At 48.4% G+C, this 13,044-nt stretch overlaps 1 protein-coding gene across 2 annotated transcripts in view; it reads left to right on the forward strand.

Annotated features, from left to right (window-relative positions):
* Positions 1 to 13,044, forward strand: part of tapt1b (transmembrane anterior posterior transformation 1b) — a 146,902-nt gene that overhangs the window by 9,146 nt on the left and 124,712 nt on the right. For both annotated transcript variants that reach the window (XM_038791563.1, XM_038791564.1), the window contains exon 2: positions 5,577 to 5,707. In XM_038791563.1, coding sequence (XP_038647491.1) covers positions 5,577 to 5,707 — 131 coding nt within the window. The remainder of the gene's footprint in view (positions 1 to 5,576; positions 5,708 to 13,044) is intronic.

The raw sequence follows: 13,044 nt of genomic DNA on the forward strand, positions 1-13,044 counted from the left end.
GGTTTGAAGGAACATTTTGAGGGATTATTTAGTGTTGTATTATTTTCGGTGTTATCTTTGAAGTAAGGAGTGTTAAGAGATCCAATGTTTATTTTAAAAGGTTAATTTGAGTTCATGGAATAAACATTGTTTTGTGTTTAAAAACCAACGTGTCCATAATTGTACTACCACACCTGGGGAACAAGCCGTGTGCTTCAAAAGCAACAATCCATTAAAGGGAGAGGTTGGTTGAACTCCATGATACATTTTGGGGTTCTGAAAACGCCGCTCCCATAACATAGGACACAGTGATGAGATTCAGGATGGGATCTCAGTGCTTTCCAGCAGTGCTTAGCCGATTGGAGATTATGTTGACTATGCCTGGTACCAAGCCCAACAGTGCTAGGGTGGCAACCACAGTGGGAAGCCTGGAGCACAAGGTCTGCATCTTGAATTGTGGTGTCCCAAGGTATGGCTCAGTCCATGAGATCCATGGAAGAGGGCCTCAACATCATGGCCGAGTCGATGAGGGACATGTCCCAGACCCAGGCGGACATTACCGAGGCACTCCAGAGCATGGCCCAGTCACTGAGGAGGATCGCCGAGAGTGTTGACACCATGGTGCAGACAATGGAGAGGTGGAAGGACTGACAGAACCAGATAATGCAGAGGCCTCTGGAGTTCCCTTCAGCTGCTCCTCAGTTGCATGGAGACCCCCTACAGGCACTGTCAGGGAGGAGGAAGCAATGGAGTTCAACCTGAGGCCTGCCACCAGATGACGGCGGTCTCCAGTTCTCCTGTACACCCCCTCCCTCCTGACATCGGTGCATCTCAAGGACGACGGGCAGAACAGTGTGGCATAATAATAATCACTTATTATCACAAGTAGACTTCAATGAAGTTACTGTGAAAAAGCCCTAGTCGGCACATTCTGGTGCCTTGTTCGGGGAGGCTGGTACGGGAATTGAATCCGCGCTGCTGGTATTGTTCTGCATTACAAGCCAGCTGTTTAGCCCACTGTATGGCGAATCCAGTGATACCAGTAAGTCAGCCTGGACCTCCGGGTCCTCCCGAGTACACCCGCAAGGGAATCAAAGGTCACAGGGTGCGAAACGCAGTAGGCTGCCCCACCTAGATGTAGCAGTCAACCATGTAAGACCAAGAAGAGAGAGGATAACTGATTGTTGGGGGGTGGGGGGGTGGGGGGGGGGGGGGGGGTGGGGGGGGGGGGGGGGGTAGCTAGGAGGAATGAAGTGTCAAATGTTCACAGTTAAAACATGTTACACCTGATACATGTGAAGCCTCACAGTTAATCTTCACTATGGGCCTACCTGTGCCTTCACCCCGCTTTGACTTCCTACTCCCCCCTCCCTTTGTCCCCGGGCACCATGGCACAAGATCAAATGCTCCCGATGCAAACCCTTTTAATAGGATGTGTGTGAGCGCGCTGTCAGCAGAAAGGCAGGAGTTAGACTTTGGCCTAAACTGAGGAGCGCCAGAGCTCCCCTCACAGGAAGTTATACCTGTATAACTCCTACCTTGTATATTGACCTGCTGACAGTGACGACACAGGCCCACCACCCTGGGATGATGTTATGCAGACACTGGGAGGGGGGGGATGAGGATGGAGGGGGTGAACTGAAAAAGCCTCGGCCTGATGAGGACCTCTCTGGGCATGCCGTACCGTTTTCGCCGTCTGTCCTCCTTCCTACGGCTTCTCCTGTGGGTCCTGCCTGGGCTCACCCTCCATATCGATCTGGTCCTTCGCCTAAGATGAGTCCACAAATCCTCCTACATGGGGTGCAAAATTCGCAAGGATATGGCGTATGTGCTGCACTGTCTCTTTGTTGAGATGGAGTCTCCTGCGGTACGTGCTGCCTGCCATCTCCTTGAAAGACCAACAACGCCTGTAGACCTTGGAACATCACTGGTGTCCCCCTCTAGGTTCCTCTTCGGCTTGATGGATGGCCGGGTCTTCAGACTGTGCGGTGGCCCCCCCGTCCTGCGCCTTCAGCCTGTGTTGACGCTGCTGCCACCTGGGCTGCCCCCAGCACACGAGGGCATTCTCTGCGGGACTAACATTACCATCCATTTCGGTATCTAAGGAATTGGAGAAGGAGAGAAACTAACAATCAGCGAAGGCTACACCCCGGGACCCTCAAATCCCCCAAGCCTCCCCCACCCTCGCGTGTCCCGTTTCCTCTTAGTGTGCCATCCACCAAGCCAGTTGTATTGGAGAACCTTGCTCTGCACATTCACCCCGGCCACATCAGGAACCCCCAGATCCCTGCCCAGGTGCCCTCCCCTGTTCCACACACTCACCCTTTGGTCGCAAGGATATCCCCAGTGCTGAAGCACAGCTCTTATGAGTGTTTGTTTGCTGCTGCCTCTTATAATGCTGACGCTTCTAGAGTAAAGGCTAACTGTTCAGGCATCAAAGTTTGATTGAAATGCAATGCAATAATTATGGCCCGAAACATAGCACGTGTACCCACAAGAATCCACTTGAGAATAATTTGTTTATTAAACGATCATAGAACATAGAAAAATACAGCACAGAACTGGCCCTTCGGCAACAATAACAAAGTTTTGAAAATCAACTACTTAACATTCTACATAGCATTAACCATTAAACAACAAGGAAATGCCACCGTTCCATACTGGTACCAATGCAAAGCAATATCAAGTCATTTTCACAAAAACACCCCGAATACACAGTTTAACAAGTTCATCAACAGAAACGGAGGATAAGCCTGAAAATGTTATTATGTTTAGAATGTTTTCATAGAAATTATCTGTCCATCAATATATTACTTGTTCCACGTATCAGTCCCATTCTCCATCCAGGATCTGCAGTTGAGCAGGCCCTCCCACACGGCCCAATCTCACCGGAACCAAATCCAGATATTTCACTGCCGCTCAAGGTGCTGTTGATTTCCAGCAGGGTGAGGTGTCATTTACATGCAGAACGCACCACACCAGCAACAAAAGCATCAGCGATCTGCAAAAGCATTTCTTCAACAGTGTCATTAGGTGACCCATTTGGATCAATATCGCGCACCAGGTTCTGCAGCGTCTTCTTGCATCAAACCGGTTTGCCTTCTGGACTCCTACATCCCTCTGAGCCTGGTGTTCACATACCCAGGGATCTTAGAAAAAGTTGTTCTTCTTTATGGCTACAGAAAAAGAAGGCAACAGCAGCCTCCAGACATTGCAGCCACCAACAGGAGCAAGTAGCAAACAAAACCTGCAGCTTTTGGTGTTCTCTTGTGCCTAACAAGGCCGATTTTAGCATGGCCATTCACCTACCCTACACATCTTTTTTGGGTTGTGGGGGTGACACCCATGCCGACACGGGGAGAATGTACAAACTCCACATGGACTGGGGTGCTATAGTTGGAAAATCACCTGGAATGGCTTCTCTTTCTGTTCCCACATTGTTGTCGCAAGTTCAGTCCAAATTCTGTTTTGAATTTTGTCTCTTCCACCATCCATGTAGTGGAGATGCCGGAGTTGGATTGGGGTGGGCGCAGCAAGAAGTCTTACAACAGGTTAAAGTCCAACAGGTTTATTTGGATGAAGGAGCTACGCTCTGAAAGCCAGTGATTCCAAATAAACCTGTTGGACTTTAACCTGGTGTTGTGAGACTTCCTACTGTGACCATCCATGTAAGCAACTATTTTCAGATTGTCATCAATTACGCACCAACTGGATCAGCAGTACAAAACCAAACTATTTTGTTCCTATGCCACATTTGGAGCATGAGAGTCATAGCTGCACCTTGATTTTCGTTCACTCAAACAGAACTTTTAACACTGTTTCAGCTCTAACCAGGCTGCAACCATAGCAATCAAATACATGTGTGCAGAACCCTCTCCACTTAAATGTTTAGCTTTGGGAAAGCACAGTTCAAAACTTCACACTTTAAATATTCAGATCCATGTCCAAGTTTGAGACCACAGTGGAATTGTAATCCAAATCCAACCCCTGTATTATGAGGGAAAATTGTACCACTGTATTCTGGAGTCATGTTGGATTCTAACACCATATTTCAGTGCAAGTCCAATGTTGATGTGAAAATGAAATTACATTTTGTGTCCAAATGTGCCATCCAAATAGATTAGCCTTACATGGATAATGAGGGGCTGGTTTAGCACAGTGGGCTAAACAGCTGGCTTGTAATGCAGAAAAAGACCAGCAGCGCGGGTTCAAATCCCGTACCAGCCTCCCCGAACAGGTGCCAGAATGTGGCGACTAGGGGCTTTTCACAGTAACTTCATTGAAACCTACTTGTGACAAGCTATTATAATAATTATTATTATTGTATTGACCAACCTGATAGACCGATTGGGACCTGGGGAGAGTGGGTAGCTAGCTCAGCTTGATGAAGAATTTATTCTTCTACCGTGTATAACTTCTGTACAAATATTTTTTCAAAGCTTGTATACCTAAAATGTTCCCTCATCTAGGCTCATTGATCTGCTATATTTTCTAATTTGTCTTGAATTACCAGCATTTTTTTGTGTTTTAATTTTGATTGCCAATTTTTGGTTAATCTTAATGATTGAACAGATTGACAGTATTGTTGTAATAAACTGAGCAACAGTAATCTCTCAATTTCCCACATTAATGACCGCTTACATTGGCCTGAATTCATTGCATGATATTGGTGTTGAGCTAATTACTGATGTTGTGATTTGTTATTTGTTTAAGTGGATCTATATAGTTCAGTAATTTTTGCTTGTGGGAATTGCCTCTCCAATACATTATCTCAGCTTTTTGGTATATTGAGTAGCTTGTTTATGATGCTTACTAAGACAGCCTGTCACAAGTGATAGTTTTTACCTATAGCAATAAACTTGAGTCTTGAATGCTTGATTTATAATTTGTTTTGTCACTAACAGGCACTTTAGATAATCATGAATTTTTTTTTGCGAAAGCAATTGGTCCAACTCTTTTCACAAATTTTGCCTGAGAATAGTATTTTATTTAAAAGAATATATATATTTTTCCAATTAATGGGCAATTTAGCGTGTCCAATCCACCTACCCTGCACACCTTTGTGTTGTGGGGGTGAGACCCACGCAGACACGGGGAAAATGTGCAAACTCAATTGGACACTGACCCGGGGCTGGGATCGATCGTGGGTCCTTGGCGCCATGAGGCAGCAGTGCTAATCACTGTGCCACCTGAGAATAGCATTTTAGATGGTGACTTTGCTATTCTTCTTACCCCTCCTCCTATTGAAGAGCACGATCAATGTGCGTTTTTGGACAAAATCTAATAATGAACTCTCCATTCATTGAAGCAGTGCCATGTATAACATGTAGTTTGAGATTTTCCTTTAAATATTTTCTGAAATAAGAAAAGTAGAACCTCACTTGTGCATCACTTTATTTCTTCTGTACTCAAACTGTTTTACGGGCAATGCGTTATTTTCAGATTGCAATTACTGTTAAGCAAAAACCTGACCGTTTTGCATTAGCAAGGTCAGTATGCTCAATAAATGAGATGAATGACTAGCATTCCACCCTCAAGAAACATCAAAGTGACTACACATGTTTGTAATACTTATTTTTTAAATCTTTTCTGCATAGATCTGTCCCTGCTGAGATTTATTAGTGCTGAATTGACACGGGGGTATCTTTTGGAACACAATGAAGCCAAGTACAAGGAAAGGAGAGAGAAAGTATACACATGTTTGCGAATTCCTCGGGAACTGGAAAAGGTATATTTTTTACCTTTGTAGATTTCTCAACTAAAATTCTCTTTGCTAATATTTTTGCTAATTTTACTTGTTTGCTACGCACTGGAAGTGTAAAACTCTTACAAGTACATAATTGACTGAGTGTACAATAATGTATGATGGTATAAATAGGGACTATTATATTTAGCTGATTGATATTGTTTTTCTTTATAACCTGACTACCAGTCATAAATTATTTATGGGATCAGTCTACTCCACTCCAATTATAATCAGCATTTATAGTCATGTTCAGTCTTTTTACAAAAATTGTGCTGCACTTTACTTTCTCAGCATTGAAGTGCCATGATCAGAAGTAACAAAGTTTTTGTAGTACTGTCATTTTTTAAAAATTGAAGGTAGCTGCATTGTAAAATTAACAATGGTGTATAATAATGACGGTTCTGCATATTCGGAGATACAACCTCCGTTTGCTTCAAAGTGGTATATGATTTGTTCAGCTATATGCTATTGTCAAATGCAAATGAAAGTTATCCAAATCCAAGAGTCCCAGTTAACAGATTTCAGGGCTAGTTAAGCTGTAGTTTTCAAAAATTCTAGTTGGTTTGGAATACTCAAGGCATTAGGTTAAGATAGAGGGAAGGATTTTCCACATCTCCACCCCACACACCCCTCAAAGTGTGTTTCTCGATGGCCCACCATTGGCTGGAGGCGGAATCTTCTGGTCTCACTGCTGTCAATGGGATTTTCCATTAAATCCACCCTTTGCCACTGGGATACTCGTCGGTGGGACCTGAAGATGCCACTGGCGAAAATTACCAGGGGTATCTGGGAGTAGCATCTTTACTCGGTTGCACTGGTTCATGCATGCGTTTATGTTCTTATTATAGAAATGAACACCAGGGGGAAACTTGAACCCTGCTAATTAATTTCAGATAAACTAGTGCATTTTGTTTCCGGGTTGCTATTTGTGCCCAAAGAGGAAATTCTACCTAATGTACTCCACAAAAAACATCTTCGCATAGGTGCCAGCATTTATTTATCCTTTTGTGGGGTAAAAAATGAAATTTCTATTATTTATTAATAATGGCACAGATTTTGCAGTTGTACTAATGTATTTCCTGTCATGGCAACTGTGAAACTGACACTTTTGGCATCCATGCAATGCACAGTTAAACACAGAAATCAATACGTTACTGTTGGTCATTCCCTGTTCCTACACAGGGTTCATTGTTGGGGTTCAAAATGTGACCAGTTTTATAAATCACATGAACTGATATGAACCCCTTTATGGCGTATTTTTGTTATAAAAAGCCCCCAAAATGTTGCGTCTTGGAATGGGGTACTGGTAGACAGAGTCATAACTACTGCCCTGCCTATCATTGGCTCTATGTTTCCCCACGTTTTGCTGCTTCTTGTAGTTCTGTTTGCCCTTCTGCAGCTGTGCCACTTGTGTCCCCTAGTCTTTTTCATGGGTTTTTGGCAGCCAGTCTGATAGCCAGTCTGCCACTTTGGGTGGTGCGGCTGATCGCCAACCGAGCATGATTCTTCGCCGGACATTTAGGGAGGAAAAAGGCTAGAGCGTCGGCTCCCCTTCCTATGAAGAGTTCTGGCTGGTCTGACATCCCAAAGACTGCCATTTTTGGGCTTGGCTCCACCCTCACACCCACAACCTTGGACATTGCCTCAAAGAAGGCTGTCCAGAACCCGACATGCTCAGAACATGTGGATGTCACTTCCGGTGGCGGCGATGCGAGAGTAGGTCGCGAATACGGCAGCTCCCACTGCGAATGGACTTACGGGCCCTTTTATAGGAGCTTTAGCGGCCCTCTCTCGGTGAAACTCGATGGGGCAAGCAACACTGGAAAGGTTCCCCGCATCGGTGTGTGGAGTGGACCAGAAGTAGGGCTGCGAAGCGAGCGAGGAAGCGGGTGGAGCCGGCGCAGGAGCACAAAATGGCGGCAGGCTCGGATCGGGCAGCGTGGGCTCAGTGGTCGCAGGAACAGCAGGATTTCCTCAGAAGCTGCTTTGCAGAGTTAAAAACGGAGATGCTGGCCCCAATGAAGGCCTCAATGGAGAAGATGGTTGAGACCCAGAAGATGGAGGAAAAGGCAATTAAGGAGATTGAGAAAAAGGTCTCTGATAACGAGGATGAGATACTTGGTCTGGCCGTTAGGGTGGAGGTGCATGATGCCTTGCATAAGAGATGGCAGGAGAGATTGGAAGACCTTGAAAACAGGTCCAGGAGACAAAACCTGCGAATTTTGGGCCTCCCTGAGGGTGCAGAGGGGTTGGACCGAGTGCATTTGTGACCATGATGCTGGGGACTCTGATGGGGACGGGGGCATTCCCTCGGCCTCTGGAACTGGACGGGGCGCACAGAGTCCTTGCAAGGAAGCCCAAGACTAACGAACCGCCGAGGGCAGTGGTGGTATGCTTTCACCGCTTCTCAGACAAGGAACTTGTCCTGTGGTGGGCCAAAATGGAGCGGAGCAGCAAATGGGAGAACAGTGTAATTTGCATATACCAGGACCTGGGAGCAGAACTGGCCAAGAGATGCGCTGGATTTAAGTGCGCTGGGTGCTAAGACGGCCCTCCACAACAAAGGGGTGAAGTTCGGACTGCTGCATCTGGCGAGGCTTTGGGTCACGTATCAAGACTGGCATTACTACTTCGATACACCGGACGAGGCGTCGACATTTATTAAACAGGAAAAGTTGGATTCGAGCTAATGGGGCAGCTACAATTTGATGAAATGCTCTGGTGGGGATGTCCTAACATAAGATTGGGAGTAATGTTAAATGCTTGAGGGGGCTGGGGAGGTGGCTGGAGGGAGCTGTTATGCTGTTTCCCTTTTTGTTCCCTGTTTCTCTGGCCATGCTCTCTGCTTTTGCGGAGCTCGGCCACAGAGGGGGGAGAGGGGCCCTATACTTAGGGCTGCTCTTCACGCATCTGGAGCCATTTCTTTTACGGGGCTGGGTTAACGCCCAGGGTTTGTTTCTTGTTTCACTGGGCGGGGGAATTCTTTGGGCTTTCCATGGGAAGAGAAGGGCCCGAATAATGAGACAACAGGATGATAGGAGACAGAGGTGGAAGAGTCTGGGTCAGCATGGTCAGCAGACTCACAGAAGCGTAATGGGGGGAGAATTAGTGTTAAGCTGGTGCTTGACTCGGGGGATTGGGATTGTGGGGCTGCTTGGGGGGGGGGGGGGGGTTGGGGTTGGATGCTGCTTTGCTGACAGAAGAGGAGCCAGCTTTGGGGAACAGATGGAGAGTCGGGGGCGGGGGGCGGGGGGGCCCCAGTGGGAGGGCTCGAGCAAGCAGGGGGCGCGGGCTCGTGGCTGGCCGAAAAAGGGGGATGGCTAGTCTGGAGGGGGTGGGGGTTAACCCCCCGTCCAGGCTGATCACGTGAGGGGTCTGAATGGGCCGGTCAAGAGGGCTCGCATGTTCTCGCACCTAAAGGGGTTAAAGGCAGACGTGGCCATGCTACAGGAGACTCATTTAAAACTCGCAGATCAAACAAGATTGAGAAAGGGGTGGGTGGGCCAGGTGTTCCATTCTGGGCTGGATTCAAAGACCAGAGGGGTGGTAATTCTGGTCAGTAAATGGGTGGCATTTGAGGCAGGGAGTATTGTGGCTGATAAAAGGGGCAGATACATAATGGTGAATGGAAAGCTGCAGGGGACCCGGGTGGTGTTAGTGAACGTCTGTGCCCCGAACTGGGATGACGTGGAATTCATGAGACGAATGCTGGGTAAAATCCCGGACTTAGAGGCACATAATTTGATCATGGGGGGTGACGTTACCACAGTCATTGACCCATGGAGATTTGCTCGGCCGAGGGCGAAGGAGTTCTTTTTTTTTTCTCTCCCACGTTCACAAAGTTTATTCTTGTATATATTTTTTTGGTGTGAGCAGGGCGTTAATCCCAAGGGTGGAGGGGACGGAGTACTTGGCCATTGCAGTCTCTGACCATGCTCTGCACTAGGTGGACTTGCGACTCGGTGAAGAGAGAGGGCAGCGTCCACTCTGGAAGCTAGATGTGCGATTGCTAGCGGATGACTAGGTTTGCGAGCGGATAAATAGGAACATCCAAAACTACTTGCGAACAAACGATACAGGAGAGGTAACGGCGACTACGGTTTGGGGGGCTCTGAAAGCAATTATCAGAGGGGAATTAATTTCTATCAGATCCTACAGGGAGAAGAAAGAAAGAGCGGAGAGAGAGGCTAGTAGAGGAGTTACTCATTGTAGACCGGAGTTACACGGAGACCCCTGAGACGGGGCCACTGAAGGAGCGCCGGAGGCTGTAGGCAGAGTTTGATCTGCTGACCACAGGGTAAGCGGTAGCACAGCTGAGGAAGGTAAAAGAGGCTGTCTATGAGTATGGGGAGAAAGCGAGTAGAATGCTGGTGCACCAACTTCGCAGGAGAGAGGTGGCCCGGGAAATTGGGGGAGTTAGGGATAAGGAAGGTAACACTGTCTTGGACCCAGAGTAGGTGAACAAAGTCTTTTTGGAGTTTTATTGTAAACTGTGCGAGTCAGAACCCCGGTGGGAGGGGAAGGGATGAAGCCATTCATGGACCAAAAAGGTGGAAGAGGATCTGCTAGAGGGACTGGGGGCCTCGATTGAGTTGGAGGAGATAGGCCTAGTTGGGCAAGGCCCCGGGGCCGGATGGCTATCCTGTAGAATTCTACAAGAAATTTTCGGAACTGTTGAGTCCACTCCTGCTAAGGACCTTTAACAAGGCTAAAGAGGAACCCTCTCCCCAACAATGTCACAGGCCTCAATCTCACTCATTCTCAAACGGGAGAAAGATCCGCTACAATGTGGGTCCTACAGGCCAATATCGCTTTTAAACATAGATGCCAAATTGCTGGCCAAGATTTTGGCCACTAGAATAGAGGACTGTGTCCCAGAGGTGATAGGGGAGGATCAGACAGGCTTCGTTAAGGGCAGGCAACTGAACTCCAATGTGCGGAAGCTCCTAAGCATTATTATGATGCCCTCGGAAGGAGGGGAGTCAGAAGTTGTGGCTGCGATGGATGCAGAGAAAACCTTTGACAGGGTGGGATGGGAGTACTTTGTGGGAAGCGCCAAGAAGGTTTGGATTCGGTGAGGGACTCATAAGGTGGGTCCAACTACTTTATCAGGCCCCCGTAGCAAGTGTATACACGAACCGGGTGAGGTTGGAGTATTTTGGGCTTCACCGATGGACGAGGCAGGGGTGCCCCCTCTCCCCGTTACTATTTGCCCTTGCAATAGAGCCGTTGGCCATAGCGCTGAGGGCTTCAAAGAACTGGCAGGGGTTGGTTTCGGGGGGGGCGGGGAGGGGAGGGGTGGGGGGGGTTGGTGAGGAGCATATCGTCTTCCTCTACGCGGATGATCTGTTTGTGAATATTTCGGACTCTATCTAGAAGAGAAGGGCACACCCCAACATACCAAGGAGAAGGAAATGGTACATAGTTTAAAAAAAACAATAAAATATGAAATAGAATAACTGGTAGGGTATTGTGCACCAGCACTGTACACCTGGCAAAATGATTTACACCACGTAAGTAGGCGACCCCATTCCCCCCCCCTCCCCGTGGTTCACCTTTCTTTCCTCCGGTTTATCCCTCCCTCCCAGTCTATCTCTCCTTTTCATGCCGTGGCCACTTTCCCCTGATTCTTAGCTACCTGGCTATTCTTCCTCTTGTCCGTTGGCCACAAACAGGTCCCGGAACAGTTGCGTGAATGGCTCCCACGTTCTGTGGAAGCCGTCGCCTGACCCTCGGATGGCAAATTTGATTTTCTCCATTTGGAGAGATTCCGAGAGGTCGGACAGCCAGTCTGCAGCTCTGGGCGGTGCTGCTGACCGCCAACCAAACTGGATTCTACGGTGGGCGATCAGGGAGGCAAAGGCAAGGGCATCCACCCTCCTCCCCAGGAATAGATCTGGCTGGTCCGAGACCCCGAAGACTGCCACTTTCGGGCATGGCTCCACCCTCACCCCCACCACTTTGGACATTGCCTCAAAGAAGGCTGTCCAATACTCCACAAGTCTGGGGCAAGACCAGAACATGTGGGCGTGGTTGGCCGGGCCTACTTGGCACCATTCACATTTATCTTCCACCTCCGGGAAGAACCTACTCATACGGGTTCTTGTTAAGTGGGCTCTATGTACCACTTTTAGCTGCGTCAGGCTGAGCCTTGCGCACGTGGCGGTGGAGTTGACCCTATGCAGTGCTTCGCTCCAGAGTCCCCACCCTATCTCAATCCCCAGGTCCTCCTCTCATTTCTTTCTTGTTGCGTCCAGTACGGTGTCGGCCCTTTCTGTCAGTCGGTCATACATGTCACTACAGTTTCCCTTGTCTAGTATGCTTGCGTCCAGTAGTTCTTCCAGTAGAGTCTGTCGTGGCGGTTGTGGGTACGTCCCTGTCTCCTTTCGTAGGAAGCTTTTAAGCTGCAGATACCTTAGCTCGTTCCCCCTGGCTAGCTGACATTTCCCTGTCAGTTCGTCCAGTGTTGCGATCCTGCCGTCCGTGTATAGGTCCCTGACTGTCAGTGTCCCTCTGTCCTGCCCCCACCTTTTGAAGGTGGCGTCAGTCAGTGCTGGTGTGAACCTATGGTTGTTGCAGATGGGAGCTTTGTCCGACATTTTGGCAGGGCAAATTGCTGCCGCAGTTGGTTCCAGGATTGGAGGGTGGCTATCACCACTGGGCTGCTGGAGTGTTTTTTGGGTGGGGATGGGAGTGCTGCAGTGGCGAGGGCCCAGAGAGAGGTCCCCACGCAGGAGGCCTCCTCCGCGCGCACCCACTCGGCCTCTGGCTCCTTGATCCATCCCCTTATTCGCTCGGCTGTCGCCGCCCAGTTGTAGAATTGTAGGTTTGGGAGGGCTAGCCACCCCCCGGATTTTGTTTTTTGTAGGACCTTCTTTGGGATCCTAGCATCCCCCCCCCCCCCCCCATACGAACGCCATGATTAGTTTGTCCAGCTCTTTGAAAAAGGCCTTGGGGATGTAGATCGGAATTGATCTAAACAGGAAGAGGAACCTGGGCAGTACGTTAATTTTGATCGTCTGGACTCTCCCCGTGAGGGAGAGTGGGAGTGTGTTCCATCTTTGCAGGTCCTTTTTTACTTCCTCTGTCAGACTGGTGAGGTTCCATTTGTGGATCCCTTTCCAGTCATGGGCTATTTGGATCCCCAGGTAGTGGAATTTGTGTTGGGCTTGTTTAAACGGCAGCCCCTTTAGTGCTGCCCCCCCCACTTGCGGGTGTACTGGGAAGATCTCGCTTTTGCTCATGTTGAGTTTGTAGCCCGAGAAGGCTCCAAACTCTTTCAGGAGCACAATGATTCCGTCCATGCTGCTCTGTGGGTC

The sequence above is a fragment of the Scyliorhinus canicula genome, chromosome 3, assembly GCF_902713615.1.
Source record: "Scyliorhinus canicula chromosome 3, sScyCan1.1, whole genome shotgun sequence".
Lineage (NCBI taxonomy): Eukaryota > Metazoa > Chordata > Chondrichthyes > Carcharhiniformes > Scyliorhinidae > Scyliorhinus > Scyliorhinus canicula.